The sequence below is a fragment of the Megalops cyprinoides genome, chromosome 23 (genome assembly GCF_013368585.1).
Source record: "Megalops cyprinoides isolate fMegCyp1 chromosome 23, fMegCyp1.pri, whole genome shotgun sequence".
NCBI classification, from domain to species: Eukaryota; Metazoa; Chordata; class Actinopteri; order Elopiformes; family Megalopidae; genus Megalops; species Megalops cyprinoides.
This window is the reverse complement of record NC_050605.1, coordinates 22,575,371-22,595,949: the sequence shown is the minus strand read 5'-3', so window position 1 is coordinate 22,595,949 and position 20,579 is coordinate 22,575,371. Positions and strand designations below refer to the sequence as shown.

Genomic DNA, 20,579 nt, shown 5'->3' with positions numbered 1-20,579 from the left:
TGTAACTTACTACATTCTTTTTATGGCAAGGTGCAGACAACATCATTGTAGACTGTCGAAAAACGGTTGTTATGACACTGCTGGATAAACACATTTTCAGCAAAATTAAATAAAATAAACCAGGCAAATCTGTTTATCCCGGAGCGGCGGGAGGGACAGAGTCGAGCACAAAGAGCGGTTTATGCCCTCACTTCACCACAGTGTGACAGCACCGCAGTCCGGAGAACGAGCAGCACGCACCAGGCTAAAGCTGGGAGTCCTGCCAGCCCCATTCAGATCGCCTGCCCTAATAAACCCTTATCTTATCACCATTCAGTCCCTGCAGAGGGAGATGAGCGCACGTGTGGTTTCTGTGCGTTACAAGCTGGGCTGGTGATGCTGTGTTTCCGGCGCGGGCCTGCAGGGGGTGCTGTTCAGTACCTCGGCGGTGTAGTGCTTCTTGTAGTGATGGGGCTTCCTGTTGCGGAGCGTGCAGTCGCTGTTCATACGCTCCACGCCGCGGCGGATCACGCTGTACGTGGCCTCGGGGTCCTCCTCGCTCGATGCCTCGTCCGACAGGTTCTCCACACTGCGGGGGCTGGGGGGCTCCTGCACGCATGCACACGCACACACACGCACACACACACGCGCACACACACGCGCACACACACACGCACGCACGCACACACACACACGCGCAAGCACGCACACGCGCACGCGCACACACACACGCACACACACATGTACATCCAAATGTGTTAAAACCTCTGCTACAGGTGCAATACACAACTGCAAATATTCACACAAGCAATTCAAAAACACAACATACAACTGTGAAAGTGTCACACAAAATATCACAGACTCTGCAAAATTCTGCATTTGAAACACGTGGTCTCAAATAAACCCCAAAGGCAGCTTTGCCATTTCAGTTCTGTCCAGATGAACCAAAATGATAGAAAAACTCTCTAACACTGGAGATTAAAACCTCAAACACTGACATTTGTTTGACAAAAGACAGCTTTGCCATTTCAGTTCTCATACCCTCTGCTATGCATTACATCCATGTCACAAAAACAGCGCTCTGCTACTGTTCTGCCTGACTTTCTCTCAGACCGCATCTGAACACCAGTGGTGACATCATCAGCCTGTGCCAGGGCTCTCTGCGTGAGAAGCAGGGCATTCTGGGACACGGGAGGCCCGGTGTGGAGCCCACCTTGCCGATGGGGGGCAGCAGCAGGTTGTTTTGGGGCGGGGCGGGGTTCCAGCAGGTCTCCTCCAAGTGCAGCAGGTCACAGAGCGGCTCGTGCAGCTGTAGACCCTCCTCACTGCTCTTGCTGGTCACCCGCCCGTCCAGGGACACGTAGCCGTTGTCCGTCTCCGTCGACTTGTCGATGGACATCTTGGACTTCTTGGACCTGGAAGGACGGCGGAGACGTGGACAGGGGCTTCCGTCAGAGACGGGCGGTGGAGAGCGGTCACACAGACACCCCCTCACATTCACCACAGCCAAGCCAGGGATGTGACACCACTTTGACATCGACAATAACGTGACATTAATTGGAATCTAATTCACATCTGACTCACATCTGAAACGGATCCAGAAGAAGTACATTTTTAATTTTCCCTTCTACTTTTCACTACACTGTTGCTTTAAGGCTGTCCACACAGCTCACACAGAAAGGCAATGAAAAACACTGGTTGATTCAAGAGCTGTTTTACACTAAGGGCAACAAGATTAAACCATATTGTATCTAAACATTTAAGTGTCCAAGTATAAACTGAGTTAAATCTCATGTTTCCAAAACATGACATTCATACTTCTCTTTAAGTGGAGCCCATATGGGATAAAGCTGTCTCGCGTGACCATCATACACATCAGGTGCACTGGGACACATGCTAGTCAAAGAAGTGCTTGTATCAAGCTGTAATGGACTGCTACCCTGAGAGGAACATAGCTTTAAAGAGCACCACGCTGGTGAATAGCCAAGCACAGACCCAGTGCATGCTGGGAGATTGTACAGCTGAGCAGCGGGGAGGAAGGGAGGTGTACAGAGCAGGAATAGTGGGACATGTTCACACAGACCACCGTGGTGGGTAGTCCTAGCCACATCACTCATCTTTCTCTCTCTCTCTCGCTCTCTCTCTTCCCCTCTCTCTCTCTGTCTCTCTGTCTCTCTCTCTCTCGTTTGATCAGCCCTCACTCGGCGACTCCATATTAGGCTATAAGAAAGCTTTTCCGTTTTGAACATGCGCTGTACATGCATGAGTGTTTTTACAGTTTCGGGAAAAGAGGCAGGTCAGCGAAAGGAAGGCACATGGAGGCGTTATGAGTGGCCATTCGCGTTTGCGTCTTGCAGGCAGAAAACCAGCTGGTACTGAGAGACTGTTTCAGCACATAGAGAGGCTGAGGCTGGTTATTGTGACCCATTCAAAAGTCGAACATGTGTAAGAAACTGATTAGATGCAGAGATAAAAAGGAACCCTTTTCCCGCTCCTCCAAGCAGGAACCTGCTGCCTCACTGTTCTTTCTAATTCAACTGAAAAGTGTCGGAACACTGGAATTTCAAACGAGACCAATGATTTCTGCAAAGACTACGCCTGTCCTCTTTGAAAATGTTCATATTTCAAGCTGTGCCTACAGTGACTCCTACCATACTAATAAACGTAGGACTTGGCTGAGAATAAATCAGAACTGAAAGACAGAAAGGAGGAATTTAACAAGCGGTGGTACAACCAACACCTCTGTATTGGCAACACAGCCAGTAATCAGCAGGCGGTGAAAGACTGAATGTGATATTACTCTACCCAGTCACTACAAATCCTTAACCAGGCAATGATGGTGGCTCTCCATTCCATGTGAAAACCATCTCCCTGCATGTAATTAGCTGGGCATTCACAAAGAAAGAGGAGTCAACTAATAAAAGCGTTCTGATTTACTCTGAGCTGTAGATGCTGAGCAAGCCAAAGCTTTAACCTAAACGTCCATTAAAGCCCAATACCTGATGACAGCATTTTGTCCACAGTGAGACCGAAGCCACTGCAGATGCAGTTGTTTGTACGGTTTCACTGCAACTGGTGTGATTTAAGACAGCGTTGATCCGAGTGTAGCTCCACCTTTGCACAGTTGAAAATGCACCATTTGAGAAGCTGCAATATCCTTTATTAAAGCTGCATAATTAAAGTGAATCTTAGAGAACCACCGCATGGCACAGCGGTGCATGCACTGGTACTGCAGTTTTCACAACAGCACACAGTGCATGGCTTTATAAGTCGCAATATTCTCCTGCAACCTCACTCAGATGCCATCTGATGACTGTAAACGTTTATTGTTTTTTTAATGGCACGGATATTGCAGCTTGCAGACAACATGAAACAAGAAGAATACACACCCTGGTTTAAAGATATCATGCCAGAACTCTCTGAAGAAAGCAGCAAGGCTGTGAGTAGATGCGGGCCCGGAGAAGCGCAGCGCCCCCTCCTGTGTGTTATCTGTAGTGCTAGAGCCATCTCCTTCCCTATGCACCTCCATTTGAGCTGCCCTCCTTAACTTCCTTTAGCGAGAAAGATTAGAAGTGCAGGTCGCTTAGAGAGAGGTCCAAAACAGAATCATATCGGCTTAAACCCTTTTTCATTATTTTTTCTTCAAGAGGTAAGATGGAAAGAACAATGAAAAAGGCTGATTCAACTGCAGCAGTCTGAGAGCATGGATGTGGTCAGAAATTAGCCCAAAGTGGGCACTTGTTCCTACGAGAAATAGTTTGTATTTTATTGAGCCCATGCTAGTCCATTTTTACGCTGTTAAGACAAGAGTAAAAAATTCTTACCCATGTGAAAATATGGACAGCTAAATGGACAGTTAAAATTTTCAGTGTAAGCATTTTGCAGTGCAGACAGTCTGTACATGTTGGAGATTTTCCATTCTTTTCCCAGATGGGTGTGAGTCGTCTGCATGATGAACACTACAGACGACGGCGGAATCCCCCGATTCTACACACCCACAAAACTTTTCATTCACACATGCGGCCGAGCGTGAATTGCTTGGCCTTCTGACCGCTGCTTCGGTGGGCTGGAGAAACACCCCGGTGAGGTGAAAGAGAGTTCTAATCTGCCAGATCCAGGGCTATTTTTGGGCTCTTGAGAGGAAACAGGAAGAACGCGGCAGTTTACTTCTGACCAGATCTCATGCGGGACTCTGCTGCTTCATGATAAGAAAGAAACTGAAAAATCAGCAGTCTGAGAAGTTCAGTGCTAAGACTTAACAGTGATAAACAGTGAAAAGTGCAAAAACTCATGGCATCTACAGTACTGTGGCTCCTTCGGACAGCACTGCAGTGAGATGCTTCCGTCAGCCTTAAATTTGGAAAAGCCCCTCGTTACCCCGGCTGCAAGTGTGGGCCAATTTTCTCACTGAAGTTAGAAAATTGCACCAAGACATTAATAAAGGCTGTGCTGGGCGTAGCCCTTTGAGCCTTGCACACTGACACGCTACACGCTAACACCATCACAGACATTCCACATCTATGGGTCATGTGCAGCCAAACAGTGTCACGTGGAAAGTTACAGGAAGTGATGCAATAATAGCTTAGTTCTTCATCATAGTAAAGAGTATTCCCCCACTCTGTGACATGATTGGCTGTCCATTTCACTAGTTTGCATCTCACGGCTATCCCGACCCGGGAACGAGAATGCACAAAGCAGGAAGTGATGGCCCACCTTCTCCTCTTGCCCCCGCTGCTGGGGGTGGGTTTGGGGGTTCGGGTGGACACTATCTGGCAGTGCACCGTCCCCAGAAGCAGCATCAGCCATATGGCCCCGAAGACCTCAGTGACAGGGATCCCCCGGGTGGAGCGGACGGAGAAAAACAACACGGCCGCAATCACTGAAAGACAAGGAGGGAGTGGAAAGAGTGAGCACTGTAGGGCCATGCTTTATTTATGCTGAAACATGGGCGGGGGGGGGATTCCGCTTCCACTCTGGGGACGCAGCGGAATGGCTAATCTGTGAGAAACGTTGTGTCTGTGGTGGGCAGGAGAACACGGCACTGAGGGAGGGTCACTGGGAAAACCGCCATGCGCTCAGTGTTTATCTGAAGGGAAGCCGGACCCAGAAAAGCAAGGATGGGGCGCACCTACAGGCCTGCAGGCACTCAGAAACAACAACCCTGTTCTCTCTCCTCCTCCTCCTCCTCCTCTTCTGCCGTCTCCCGGGCAACAGGACACACGTTTTCCACAACCTGTAAACAGCGGGGCAGAATGGCAGGGCGGGGCTAGGAGAATGCCACCTGTCGCCGCCGAGCACTGACAGAGAAATACGACGCGGATGAAGTGACGTCCTGAGGTCTTCTGAGGCTCAGCATTCATAATTCTTTCAGCACACAGACAAAAAAATTCCACAGCAGATCTGCCAGATAACTTCCTAATGTCATCTTTTTTCCTAATGTCATCTGGCCTGGGTGTAGTGGCAGGAGGCCTATAAAAAGAACAGAACTGCTTATCCAAGTATGGGAAACAGAGACGGAATGTGGGCGCAGCCAGGCTCCTCCAGAATCAAAGGAGCTGGTGACTCCGGCGATTAGGCGCCGGTCTGAGGTGGGAGTGACTCACCTTGCAGGAGGTAAAGGATGAAGAGCAGGAGGAAGATGGCCCTGGAGGTGACCTGGATCCACCATCTGAAGAAGAACGGGAAGAAGACCACCCTCACGATGCCCTTCCGGGTCAGGGAGGTCCAGGGGCTCTCAGGCTTGGCCTTCGCAAACGCAGAGCCTGCGGGAAGCACGGGGTCAGAGTTCAGAGGTCAGAGGTCAGGCTCAAGGACAGCAAAACCCACAGAAATCACCACAATCCTCAAACTCACCATCCTCACACCGATTCTAGCACCCATTGGGTGGTTTTGTAAGCGTGGCTAAAATGAGCCCATCACATGACAGGAGGTAAGAGAGTGGCTGTGTCCTGCCTTGCGGGTGATTGACATGTTTGTGTGCCCTCCGGGTTTCGCTTGCAGTATCTGAGCAAGCTGAGCATCTGTGCATGAAAAAGCAATGAGGACGGACAAACCAGAGGAGTTTGGGGCCTTAAATTATTTAGGGAGCTGAAGAGGTGAGTGAAGTGTGCTGGCACTGAGAGATCCAGAGACACAAACTGTGCTTCAGTCGAACAACTGCGGACTGTAAACTGGAGCGAAACAGCAGCGTCCTTCCCATTACACAGCTCTCCCACTGACTCTGTGCACCTCAGCCACATTAATGACCAAAATCTCCCAACTACCACAGCGAAGACCAAGAGCCAGTCTTACTCTGGGAGCCTCTGAATCCCAGCTCCGCTGAAGGCAGCCTGGAGGGGATGGTACTGAAGATTCTCAGATCAACAGAGAAAGCAGAGAGCAGCCTGATAAAACATGGCTGAACGGGCAGTGGCAGGGCAGAATGGTGTTTGTCTGGGCTCTGCTTCTTCCACACAGCTGCGGTTTGGAGGGAACTACTGAGAGGGTACGCAGGTGCATGCTGGGATTCCGTTACGTGAGCCGGGATCGGGTTTCCCCGCGTCCTCACCTCTTACTAAGTCCACATCGATGAGGTCTGGCTTCACATGGCCAGTCTTCTTTGGCTTGTTCCTCAGGCCCTGGGGGGAGGGGAGAGCAGAGTCAGGCGGGCGTTCGGACAGGTCACATGACTCAGATCACATGGGTTTGCTAAACATGGATAGCCCATGGATGAACGGGAGTGGGAAAGACATGCGTGTTAGACCCTCACACACTGTGCAGCACATTGCCAGGTCACACGTACACACACACACACACACACACACACACACACACACGCATACACACGGTGATGGGGTCACCGGGACCAAGGGTCAATGCAGCATATCTGCCAACAGTATCAGAGCCTTCCCTCCTGTTTCTAACAAAGCCATCTACCAGCTGCTGAGATTCACTCGACTGACACTTCACACGCATGAGGAATACAGGGGAATTCATGTTCTTAGAGAGTCCTGCCTTTACACAGGAGCATTCTTCTTCAGAAGTGGTACTGTATCCACACACTGAGGTTCGAGCACTGGCGTGGCATTGCACATCAAAAAACCACAACGGAAAGGGATTCTAAACTCACAAATATTACCTACAATATTTGTATTAATCTAACATGAGTCACATTTGCCTGCACAGAAATGCACTGCAAGCTTATGGGATTTTACAATCATAACTACTGCTTGACCTTTTTGCACACTGGTCAGAGTTTTTTTCAGTATCGTCCATCTTTCAACCATCATATAAAATGAATAAAATGTCACGATGTCACATCACATAAAATGTCTCCTCTAGCAGCCTGAAGTCGAGTGCTCCGCCACTGCGGACCGCATGTCATTGCTAAGACTGGAACCCGTGTCTGAGCTGGAGGGCTCAGCCTGTACACTGAAGGAGCGCTGTAACCGAGAGCCTAATGATCGTTTTTTTCCACTGCACCTGCGGTAAAGAGTAGGTCGCTCCTGTGCCTTCTCCACAGAGAGGTCAGTCTGTCGGTAATGACAGATTACCTCAGCCTGTTGTACTCCCACTAATTACCAGCTGCCGATTGAACCGCGTCACTAACCTCCACTCCCACAGTGCACAGATCACCAGCTCAAATACGCACGGTTTCTCTAGCTATCGCTCACTTTTTGCATGTTTTATGTGCTCATGCATATTGTTTGAGCTGTTTTTCTAGCTATCATACTCTCTCTCTCTCCCCCATACCACTGTGTCACTTCAGGTGAGGTGCATTTCACAGTTAACTTTTGGTGAGATTTATGAGTAGTCATATGTGGGTTTAACACCTGAGTATCAGTAATTCAGCTTTGGATGTCAAGAATGACCATGAATCGGTAACCACTAACACAACACTGGTGAAAGTGACGAGCTGCTGCATGGAGGAAGGTCTCTCAAACAAAGCCACAGAGACTGCAGATTGTATAGCTGTAATAGTGACCTATAATTGGCTTTGTTCCTGCTATCTCAGCCTTCAAATATTTGCATGGAGATGATCAGGTTAACTTTTACCTAAATTGGATGGCTGGCCGCTTATCGGGGGTTGTTCAGCTTTAAATAGTCTGCTCTCTAAATGAACACTCTGTCTCTTCAGATCATTGATCAGATGATAAGGCACTTTCCAATCAATACCACATTTCTTTTTCCTCGTGTTTCATTCTTTGAGTCCCTTGAGCGCTCAGATACAGTTACACGCAGACCGGAAAAGGCTCTGCGCTATCAAAATGAGTTTCAGTGACTGAGCCAAGTAGGAAAGAATACCATCTCTGCAATACCATCTTGCTCTAAATTGCGAATGACTAAGACATAAGTACTGCCATAAAGTGCATTTTATGAGAAAGATCATTCTGTTTGGTGTAGAGTGAGTAAATATCACTAGAAGCTGTATGGATTGCTCAGAACCATTTCAGCCTTCTTGAGATAACAACAAGGCCTGTTCATATATATACACCACTTCCTGTTGCGTGCTGTTGGATAACTTGGTCAGACACACTCTGAACGCCGCTCTTCTCTTCAAAAGCCTTCGGTTCAAACAAGATGGTGAAATAAAAATGGAAATAAGTTTAATCATCACTCTACTACCACCAGGGGGCGATGTAACCCATCTGCTAACATGTGCCTTTGCCATCCTTGCGGTGTGCTTTTCAACACGCTAATGGCTGGTAGTTATGGTGAGTGGTAAGACTTCAGATCAGGTATTAGGCATATACTGCAGCAGCTATGATTTATTTTAAATGCCACTATATCTATTTTCAAGAGCCAGCACGCTGTGTAAGTGGGTAAGCTCTCCTAGAGGCTTAGAACAAAGTTACCCTCTTATTCACCACAAGAGAAGAAGGCCTCTTCCATTTTCACAGTGTGACTGATAACAGAAGAGGACTAAAATAGGTCTGCAATAAAACTTGATTCACATCTCTTATCTACGGTATGCGCTACCATACGACATCTAGAAAACGATAACGATCTATACAAAGTAACTTTATTGGGCCTTAAAAGTCAATAAGCTACGCGCAACACGTGTGAGAGAATGCACTGTTCACCCAACCGCACTGTGCACAGGGGAACGGACCTGTCCACAAGGGAAACCCTTTCTGCTGCTTATTATCTAACTGACTTTATAATCTGACAGTGACAGTATAATCACTACTCCTGCCAGCACCTCAGCATCCGTGCAAAACAGACTAAAGCTGTCGTTAAAGGACCGTCCCGTTTCGTAGAGACTCTCGTTTACTCCTGACGCAGGCTAAGGGAACTTTCGTGTGTTAGTGGATCACACTGGGCCGGCCTGGCCTTGCGGGATGCACACGCTGTCAGAGTCATGCACGAAAACGACATGCTGTTCCGTCTGAAAGGACACCGCACTCGCGTGCCAGTCTGTGATCCCCGCAGTGAGCCGACAGCCACGCCGGAGCTCCTCTTTCTGAACGACACTAATGAAAACGAGCCGCTCTTTATGGAGGTCGATCGAGCGTTCGGGGTCAGAGAGCACTTTAGCCTCCAGTTAGCCGAGTCCACCACTGCTGATCAGCCCTTATCCCACGGAGGACAGCCGAGGAGCTGTCAGAGGGGCCACTGGAATAACACCCCACAGGAAAGGCGTGCAAACCTGTACAGCGCTTTTTAAATGTTATCCGGCCCACCCTTCCGTGTTCACAGCTTGCTCCTCCTGACGTGCATCCAGGGGCTCCTAAAGGTGGCCGTGCTGAAAACGCCGTTTCCACTCGCAGTTCATCAGCTGCCTGCTCCGTGTGGCCCGGGCGGGGCCGCACTCCGTTTAGCAGAAGTGAACTTCTAAGACTGACAGAGGAGGAAGTTGCCTGGCACAGTGCCATTTCCTCCGGAGAGAACTGACGTTTCGAGTAAACATATAACAATGTCCGGCCAGATGAGGAGAAATTTTAATTTTCACGGGATGTTTTCTGCACACTGACTTGCTGTCAATAAGTTTTTTTTTTTTTTTTTTTTAGCTGAGTATCATTTACACTGGTTGCCAGTTGTTTACCCCTTGGAGGGAGGCTTTCTGGAAAAGCAGTAGATGTCTGACATCATTCTATAGCCAACTACCATGTACGGAAAAGCTGCTGATGTTTTAGACAGACGTAGCGCCGCTGAGGCCATTACCCATAAGTCTTTGCGAACAGGCTCAAGCCATAAGGCTGGAAAGAAAGGCTTTGGCAATGAGACAATGGAAAGAAGCAGTTATATCAAAGACTTCCTTACTTTTAAACTCAATAATGGCCTTTATTCTTTTTTTTTTTTTTTTTTAAGTACTGTCCAAAGTGCAAGCTTTTTCTGCCACTGTGATGTAATAACTGAGATGTTCTTTTCTCTTGGTCCCTAATGTGCCTCCATCCCCATGGCCCCATGGCCTCCAGCACGCTTAATGTGCAGCGCATATCCACAGCTGGTAGCGGTCGCTTCAGCCCAGCCGGAGACGTCCGCGAGACATCCGCGAGTCATCGCTGCGTGAATCAGGGAGGTGTTGACTCAGGCTCATTTCCATTGCTCCAGGGAGTGCAGGTTGAGGTCTCCTGACAGCTCACATAAAATCAACATCACGTCAACAGCGCTGAGAGTTAATGCTCCGTCAGCCGGGAGATCGCTCCGCGGCCGCCATCTTTAATAAACGGCACCGCGGGGGGAGAAGGACTGCACAAGCTTTACGCAGCATCAGGGAACAGCTGTCACAGAGGGTACCAAACCAATGGTGTTACAGACCACCCCAAACTCAGGCACTGCACGCCAGAAGATACATGCCAAAATGTCACGTCTACTTCCTGGTGTATTTCAAATGTTATCCACAGCAGGTTACTTGGAGAACCTACACACAGCCTTTATTTAAATGTTCATCTACGGCTTATTGCCGTATCCGGTACTGACCGTGAGTGTCTGCGGTTAGAGTGCAATTGCTGGGCAGCAGTCTGCACGGTGCCTGCTACGCTACGGCAACGCTCAAGCTCTGAAACCATTCACATGACAGGTAAGAAATCAAAGCTGATAAACTGGTGTCCCTCCACCAGCATTCCCTACCTCACAGAGGAGCACCTCACAGAGAGAGCGCCTCACAGAGAGAGAGCCTCAGAGAGAGAGCCTCAGAGAGCGCCTCACAGAGAGAGCACCTCACAGAGAGAGCGCCTCACAGAGAGCACCTCACAGAGAGCACCTCACAGAGAGCACCTCACAGAGAGCACCTCACAGAGAGCACCTCACAGAGAGCACCTCACAGAGAGAGAGCCTCACAGAGAGAGCGCCTCACAGAGAGAGCGCCTCACAGAGAGAGCACCTCACAGAGAGCCTCTGGCTTTGGGCCGACATGATTGATGGGGCTGTGTTCAGTAGGGACTCTGCCAGCCCAGCCAGCACTGTGTCAACGGGCCGGTGCAGAGGAAAGCAGCTCCGCTGTGTTCCCTGTTAAAAAGAGCGGGCTGGGATTGAGGGAGGGGGCGGGGAGCTCGGAGAGGTCAGAGGTCACTGTGTCTGCCGGGTAGGTGAAGCATCTCCCATCTCAGACAACAGGTGGTTCTGAGACACTGAGCTCCGTTGGACTGACAGAGTGCCCACAGGACAGCGAGGCCGACAGGGGATGAATATCACATTAAATAGAGTGCCATCAGATATATTCATACACCTGACTAAAGAGGAACAAAAACATACACATGCTGACACGATACTTTTTCTTTCTGCTTAAATATGTAAAATGTTACATATTAACCTTAATAGTACTGAATAGAACATACTGTTCAAAAAATAACAAACTTAAAGTCATATGACGTTTTTGTTCCTATTTAATCGGGTGTATAAATAGAGCACTGCATATTAAAAGATGAATAAAAACTGGTTGGGAGTCGGTGGAGGAGGGACACAGGGCTGCCAGCTAACTGAGCGCGGCAGTAAGGTATGACATTTTCGTGAGTGACATTTAAAGAAAAAAATGTCATGTTGATTTCTGACTGCGTCATGTAAACGGCCCCTTCACAACCATGTGCAAGACGTGTGAAAGCAGACCAGAAAACCAGAACCCATGATCTACTGCCTGCAGCGGGCGGGGGGGGGACGGGGGGGCAGAGCCGGGTCCTGCAGTACTCACCAGTCTAATAAACTGTACAGAGAGGTGACAGCAGCAGAGGGAGAGAGATTAACTGAAAAACGTAAGGGTACTGATGGCACAGTTACTGACAAACACATCGTACACTGAACAGCGTCCCAGGAGGTGGGGAGAGAGAAACAGGAGGGGGTCACACACACACATCGTAACAAATGAAACAAAAACAATGGCTACCTTAAAGAAAAAAAGAGACAAAGAGAAAGATGATTCAACTTTACTGTCTGCAGTGAGGTGTGATGGCTGAAGGTTACTCTCTGAAGCCGGTATGGTACTGAATGAGAGCTGAATGTTACTGTCTGAGGGCAGTATGTTATGAAGACGACTGTGTGTGAACATGATCCTTACTTTACCTTTATTTCTCTTTGCTCTACAGACTTCTCCCATATCTGTTGATCGTAGGCCCCAATCTGGAAAAAAAAAGACAGATATCAGCAAAAGAGATATCAGGCTTCATCAACATCTATCTGCTGAGCAGAAACCTTTATTCGAGGTGACTTAAAATGTTCACAGTTTTAGAGGTGAAGTGTAATATAACCACAGAGAGTGGGGTATTGGGGCATTGTGGTGATTTCTGAAATGCCCTGCTAAACACAGCACTGTACCGTCTTTTTTTGTTATTTGTTTTTTTTGGTTTCAGATTACCTAGGTGTCATGCTTTTTCATCTGATGCATGTCTTTCAGGAAAGGCACCGAGGCTCACACAGAAACCGCTCATTCACAGCTTCCGCTCCTTTCAGGGTCTTCGTTTCACTCATTACACATCCATAAACGGGTGAAAGAATCGGCTCATCTCAAGTTTCACATGGGGAGGGGTGTAGTGATCGTTGGAGAGAGCTGCCCCCAAGGTGAAGGACAGGCTTTGTGCAGAACGCGACTGCCGGGCCTTGTGGGTAGAGCGGTACGACGCAGCCATTTTCCCCCAGAGAGAACACCACTTCCTGTCACCCGCCGTCAGAGATCATTAAACTCTAGCTTCTGACACAGTCCACGACACCGTGGGTATTTTCGGAGTCAGCTGCCCCTCAAAGATCAAAGGCACCAGACGGCTGTCGATTGAGAGCGGGCTCCTGAAGACCTGAGAGTTTGCAGACGCTGCTGCTGTTGAGAGAGACTCGTTACAGGGCGTGCTGTGCACCACATCGCAGGGGTACGGCTGGAGATGACTCAGCCTTCGTTCGTTCAAAGGAGAGGAGGAATAAAAGAAAGACAGAGGAACTGGTGCACATCATTCGAAGGCCGACCAGTTTCAAACCAAATTTCTTCACTCGACTGCTCAGTGCACACAGGCTTCCTGTGCTATCTGAAGAGCCCAACGCCGCCCCCTCCCTGATGTCTGCCATTTCTCGCAGGAAGTGGTACGAAAATCTGAAAAAGCTACCTCTGAATACACACATAAACCTCGGGCCACTTTGGGCAAAAGCGAAATTTCCCCCAGAAATCGTCAGACGGCTGGCTTACGAGCAGAGTCTGAGGCATTAATCATGCAGGACAATGCTGACAGAAAGGAGACGCACGCTGTCCTTTCCAGAGCTCGAGTCCTCTCCTCCATTGTGTGTCCTGGGGAGAGATACAAGCCCTGAAAGTCATCCAGTAGCAGCTGATAACCCCGCCATGAAACAGCATGCTGCCACCACGTGCTCAGGGCCCGGAGCGCCAGCTCCTGTTCCGCATTCTGTCCCTTTTCCTGTTGCCTTCTCCACACCAGACAGAAATTAATCTCTACTCCACCACGGCACTCTCACCCTCTCACCCTCGATATTCTGTAATCAGAAGACACATTGAGATTCAGCTGATTAATGACCGCGGCATACAAGTCATCTAATTTCAAAATCAGATTTCAGGCAAAGAAGAAACATTATCCCACTAAAATAACGAGCAGATGTTTTCCAATGACAGGGCATGAATGTCAAATAAACAATGCCCTTTCACACCTGAGCTTGGTGTACAGACTGCCTAATGATCTAATCTTCAAAGGTCCTTTTATCTGTGTTTTATTGTGGCAGTGACCAGCCCCTATATGACAGCAAATAAACTTGCAAAAAAAGGCATGGTGACAGATACTGCCCACCAAGAGCCAAGGGCATGACTTCAGAGTGATTAGCATATCCTAAACAGCAGCCAAATGCCTGCCCTTAATAAACCCGAAAAAGGGCCTGCCTTCCTGTCCCCGGAGAGAGGGGGACCAACAGTGACAGCCAGAACGGAATTCCGACCCACACAATGTCACAAAGCTGCCTGACTGTACGGTTCTGACCCACACAATGTCACAAAGCTGCCTGACTGTACGGTTCCGACCCACACAATGTCACAAAGCTGCCTGACTGTACGGTGCTGACCCAAAGACCATCACAAAGCTGCCCTGGCTGTAATGGTCCGATGGTAACTGGAATTCACTTTGTGGATGCAGTGGAACGTACACGGCATGCATGAGTCTTCTGCTGCAGGTAAAAAATGTATACTTTTAATGCGTGCTTTTTAATAACACTGGGTGTTTCAGAATGTTCTCCTTATTTTTTACTTAGGTCAACCACCATTCCCACTGCACACTACAGAGTATTAAGAGCTTAGTGAAACGCACAAAAGGTTAATTGGTAGAAATACTCACAACCTGACACCTGTCACGCCGACAGGAATGTAACAGTTAGCCTGGCATCCGATCACAGCCAGCTACTGAAAAGAAAGACTCCACCACTGTAACACTCTACACCGCCTGTATTTATTTCAATTAAGTCGTAAAAAGTTTAGTATGACACATAAATACTGTGATTAAATGTTAACCAGACTGAATTAGATTAGCACTGGAGAGGATCTTCATTTTCTGTGAACATTAGGGCTGGAGAAACTCGACCTGTGCTGATCCCAGCTAAATTGCGTTCCTTTCCGCCAGTGTGGGGTGTTGGGGGGGGGGGTGTTAGGAAGGTGATCAGCCTCATTCCCGCGTGTTGTTTGCGTGCAGGGTGGGGGCTCTGACAGGCCCCCGGCCACCTGCTCGTCCGATCCTCCCGTTGGCCTCTCACGCCGATGGAAACTCTGCATTTTTCATGAGCGCTCATCAAACATGCATCAGCGAGGAGTCTTCAGAGAGGCCGCAGATACGGTTACAGGCAAGTCCGCTGGGCGCAGCAGCAGCAGCACGTCGCCACGGCAACGGGAGCCTGCCTGCCCCCCCCCGCCGCTATCATCTGTGGCCAAGTAGGTTAGTAAGCCTCTCCGGCCGGCCGCACTGCCAGGCCAGGACCCCGGGGGGTGGGGGGGGGCCCTCACTTCCAGACAGACCAGTCCAGACTTCCACTGCAGTCTGTTCTAAAAACAGCTAAAACAACAGCACAGTTCATATAAGCTGTAAGGTGAGACCAGAGGGATTCTTTTTGCCAAGTGAGATATGGTATGAGATTCCTTTGGCCTATTCTGAGCTGGAGAGCAAGGAAAACTGGAGAAAAATGTAAAGCAAAAAAATTCAAGCAAAGGCAGGATGCTGCAGATATAAGTCATCGCCCCTGAGAGATGATGCTGAGTGATCTGCTTCCTGTATCAGCGGTATCAGATTGCGGTTTCCTCTTCCTGGATTCTGAAATGAGAGTGATGCTGCTTTCTCGTAAGGATGGTGCTTCATGACTCTCGTCTGCCTGGTACCTGCTTCACTCAGTGTGGCTGCCAGGACTTTAATATCAACAGAGATGATTTGTATTAACTGGAGTCATTCAGGTTAAACACCACTGCTGTATGGCACAGCCTGGCTTGCCTGGGAACTATAGCTGCTATCATCTGGTTACTGGCAAATGTCTGTAACCACTATGATGCATGTGGTTAGCTCATGACAGGCCTAAGTTAGCCTGAAACAGGTCGGCTTAAGCTACATGAGATGAAGGCTATTTTAACCTTTTCTGTTGCAAGGGGGGCCAATGTCTTGCACTGTTGAGCATCAATGATTTGGGGGGGGGGGGGGGGGGGGGGACACGCGGGTCAGCTGACTGTCGTTGCGTCGGCAGCGGCACCGCTCACCCAGAGGGCTGACAGGGCAAACATGACCAGACTGTGAGCCAGAGAGCGCCGAGCGGCCAGGCAGATGCGGCGGTTGCCCCGGTAACGGATGCCAGCCTGCCGAGCATTCCGAGGGATCGTGGCAGGTGCAAAGTTTGTTTGCAAGAGGACATATTCACCGTGCTGCGCTGCTGCAAAGACACCGGCCAGACCAGGCAGGCTGCAGGCAAAGCTCCACAAGGCTCACAGGTTACCTGCAGAGCAGGCAGGCTGCAGACAAAGCTCCACACGGCTCACAGGTTACCTGCAGCCCAGGCAGGCTGCAGGCAAAGCTCCACACGGCTCACAGGTTACCTGCAGCCCAGGCAGGCTGCAGGCAGGCCAGGCAAAGCTCCACACGGCTCACAGGTTACCTGCAGAGCAGGCAGGCTGCAGGCAGGCCAGCAAAGCTCCACACGGCTCACAGGTTACCTGCAGACCAGGCAGGCTGCAGGCAAAGCTCCACAAGGCTCACAGGTTACCTGCAGAGCAGGCAGGCTGCGGGCAAAGCTCCACACGGCTCGCAGGTTACCTGCAGAGCAGGCAGGCTGCAGGCAGGCCAGCAAAGCTCCACACGGCTCACAGGTTACCTGCAGAGCAGGCAGGCTGCAGGCAGGCCAGCAAAGCTCCACACGGCTCACAGGTTACCTGCAGAGCAGGCAGGCTGCAGGCTGCAGCGCTGATCTCACAGGCCGATAACGCAGGATCGTGCCGGGCACTCTGCGGTGTGTGAAAGTTGGTGCGTCTCAGTGACTCAGAGGTCTGGCAACACGCAGCGCGGCTGGAAAAAGCTCTCTGCAGGGTCATGCTGTTAGTAAACAGACATGATACATCATATTACGCGAACACACGCTGGTCCAATTCTGCACGACGTTGCAGAAGTGACACCTTTGTCATTTTAGTTTTTCCGGACATCTCACTGTAAGATCAGTGCAGGGCAGGATGTTCAGCACCCCCAGTGCATGTATGTGTGTGTGTGCGTGCGTGTGCGTGTGTGTGTGTGTGCGCGTGTGTGTGCGTGCGTGTGTGCGTGTGTGTGTGTGTGTGCGCGTGTCTCACATGCAGATAAACACACTGCCAATTAGGTTAGAAAACAAGCACAGGTTCAGGCCTGGGAAACACAGACCTCAGAGCAATGCATTCCTTTAGAAACTGCTTTTAAAAAGAATCAATATATCATGCAGTCCCTGGGGTTTACAGTTATATTTTTTGAGTGTGTTGTTGCACTACAATTTGTAAGTGGAAAGTTTTAAGGTGGAAAGCCTGCAGGTCTTAACACACCGTCTGAGATAACCTGCACATCATAGCAGGTAATGAAGAAAACCAGGTCCAGAACAATGTTAAGCGAAAGACTGGGAGCCACTCATTCATTCACTGATTCAGTGAGTGAGTGATTCGGTGAATGAGTGAGTCATTGAGTGAGTCAAAGAGTGAGGGACGGTTTCTAGGGCCACTTCATACCGCAGCAGCAACAAAAACAGACAAACATGCTCACTTTCCAAAATGTAACTGACAAAGCATCCCCGCCGTTGCCGTGGCGCCAGGATTTCCATGGCGACAGAGCTGTCAGGTACGGGGATGATGTGGGGAGAGTGTCCTTGTCTCAACAGTGACAGCAGTGAGTTACGTAACGCAGAGAGCTCTAGCGCAGCACACACAAACACTCACAGAACAGAAACACAGTGGGAAAGCAGCAGGAATCAGCAAAACCTTGCTCTTCACGCTCCTCCACCTCACTCAGCAGCCACTCACTGATATCACCACCGCACAGTCATTCAACCCCATTATCTAGCTCCATTTACCTAATGGCAGTCACTTCACTGAGGGGGGATTATCCTTACCGTGTAGGAACATGCTGTGCGTGTGTGTGTGTGTGTGTGTGTGTGTGTGTGTGTGTGTGTGTGTGTGTGTGTGTGTGTGTGTGCACCCAAAGAGTGGGCTGGGGTACCATAAACAGTGGCATGGTGCCCTAAGAGTGATCAGACATGGTAGAAACCACTGTAAAATGGACCACAGAGAGCTGATGAGCTGAACTCCTCTCCTGTGGGGCCCGTTTCGGACTCCACGCCCCCCGGGGCGAGTGCCCCATGCCCGGTTGCCCCCTATATTGCGTCCTGGGCAGCTCTGCCCCGCCCCCGCCTGCTGCACCCACGCCCCCAGCCACCCCAGCACAAACAACAGCCAAGGAGCACCCAGATAATTAGCAGCTTTCAGTGCTGACTGCCTCCTCAATTTGTAAAGCACACAATTACCCCGCACTGCCTCCCGGAGCTCAGTGCTTGGGTTTATTCACCAGAAGGACCCCGCGCTCATAATTTACCCCTGTCAGACACAAAGCCCAGCTCAGACAGCGCTCACACTCCCTCCCTTAACGAGGACACGGCCCCCCGCGCCAGAGAGGCAGTCTGATAACAAAACTCATTTCACCAAAAAAAACCCAGCATCCTCAGAGCTGTCAGTCACCCGCGGGATGCTGAGGACATCGGCGCGCCCCGCAGCCCGGCTCCCCGCAGACGCACAGGCCGCGGGGAGCGTGAGTCTCGGAGTGTCCGTGCAGCGGCGGCGCTGCTCTCACAGAGACGCATTGTGCATCAGAGCCTCTCTCGGCAGCCAGCCGCAGCTCTTTAATGGGTTTGTTTTAGTCCATTATCCAGCCGAGCACAAAGCCGCGCTGTCTCAACCGGGGCATAAGAGGCCTGCAGAACCGTGACCGTCACAGGGCTACTGAACACACACACATACACGCACACGCACGCACACGCACAAGCACACACGCCCGCGCACAAGCACACACGCCCGCGCACACACACGCACAAGCACACACAAACACGCGCACAAGCACACACGCACACACACACGCACAAGCACGCACACACGCACAAGCACGCACAAGCACACACACGCACAAGCACACACACACGCACAAGCACACACAAACACGCGCACAAGCACACACGCACGCACACACGCACAAGCACGCACACGCACACACACACGCACACGCACGCGCACACACACGCACACGCACGCGCACGCATGCACAAGCACACACGCACACGCACAAGCACACACACGCATGCACACCCACACACCCCCCCCCCCCGGCAGATAGAGAAAACACCCGCTGCAAAGAGAAAACACAGTAACACCCCCCACACCCTAAAAAACACCTTTGCTTTGCTCTGTTTCATGGCAACAACAAGAGCTGGTGTGCAGCAGTGCGGTTTACGTGTTTACTGCCTGCAAGAGCTGACGGCGGGACCACGCCCGCCCCGCCCCGCCCTGGAGAGGGCCGAGGTGCCGCGGAGCTGGGCGGGGTGGCGTTTCCTGAGCCGCTCTGACAGACAGGACAGGCTGCAGAAAGACTGATGTAACTGATAAGGCTGGATAGTCCTACACAGCGTGTACTTACATACACAGCCTTCCTCGAGCACGCTGAGAGACCCAGCACAAAGATACAGCACACATCTCAGGGATCACAAACCCACGAGCACACTGAGAGACCCAGCACAAAGATACAGCACACATCTCAGGGATCACAAACCCACGAGCGCGCTGAGAGACCCAGCACAAAGATACAGCACACATCTCAGGGATCACAAACCCACGAGCGCGCTGAGAGACCCAGCACAAAGATACAGCACACATCTCAGGGATCACAAACCCACGAGCGCGCTGAGAGACCCAGCACAAAGATACAGCACACATCTCAGGGATCACAAACCCACGAGCGCGCTGAGAGACCCAGCACAAAGATACAGCACACATCTCAGGGATCACAAACCCACGAGCACACTGAGAGACCCAGCACAAAGATACAGCACACATCTCAGGGATCACAAACCCACGAGCACGGTGAGAGACCCAGCACAAAGATACAGCACACATCTCAGGGATCACAAACCCACGAGCACGGTGAGAGACCCAGCACAAAGATACAGCACACATCTCAGGGATCACAAACCCACGAGCACGGTGAGAGACCCAGCACAAAGATACAGCACACATCTCAGGGATCACAAACCCACGAGGGCTTTATCCTTAAACACAAAGATACAATGCATATCTCAGGGATCACAAACTCAAGAGGGATTTAGTCTTAAGCATCAGATCCAAGCTCATCTCAGGACAGCTAAACACAATGTCCTGGGTGAGCCAAACTCAGAAAGTGTCTTCCTCAGGCTGGCAGAAATGACTCATCTGATGGGTTTAGGCTGTGACTTGGAAGCCCACAGAACCAAACTACGGCCCAGCACACCGAAGTGACCCAAATGGCACTCCCTCCGCCTTCCCAATCACTCTACAGTCATTTCATACCCCGCCAGACTGCAAAAAAAACATGTCCACAGGCCTCAAAAGCTGAAGTGAGAGCTGCCAAGAAAAAACACCAATAACACAACAATCTCCTCTGAAATACCTGTCTGAACACGACACGTGCCGTCTAAGCGGGTTA

At 50.3% G+C, this 20,579-nt stretch overlaps 1 protein-coding gene across 3 annotated transcripts in view; it reads right to left on the bottom strand.

The window, feature by feature from the left end:
* LOC118770127 (putative homeodomain transcription factor 2) overlaps positions 1-20,579 on the bottom strand; it is a 48,897-nt gene that overhangs the window by 7,443 nt on the left and 20,875 nt on the right. Inside the window, exons 3-10 of one of the 3 annotated variants that reach the window (XM_036517585.1) lie at positions 12,457-12,513; positions 12,089-12,100; positions 6,527-6,596; positions 5,583-5,741; positions 4,693-4,858; positions 3,369-3,530; positions 1,193-1,394; positions 421-588 (exon numbers count right to left, since the gene is read on the bottom strand). In XM_036517585.1, the coding sequence (XP_036373478.1) occupies positions 421-588; positions 1,193-1,394; positions 3,369-3,530; positions 4,693-4,858; positions 5,583-5,741; positions 6,527-6,596; positions 12,089-12,100; positions 12,457-12,513 (996 nt within the window). The remainder of the gene's footprint in view (positions 1-420; positions 589-1,192; positions 1,395-3,368; positions 3,531-4,692; positions 4,859-5,582; positions 5,742-6,526; positions 6,597-12,088; positions 12,101-12,456; positions 12,514-20,579) is intronic. The other 2 variants (XM_036517587.1, XM_036517586.1) reach the window with 2 other exon arrangements.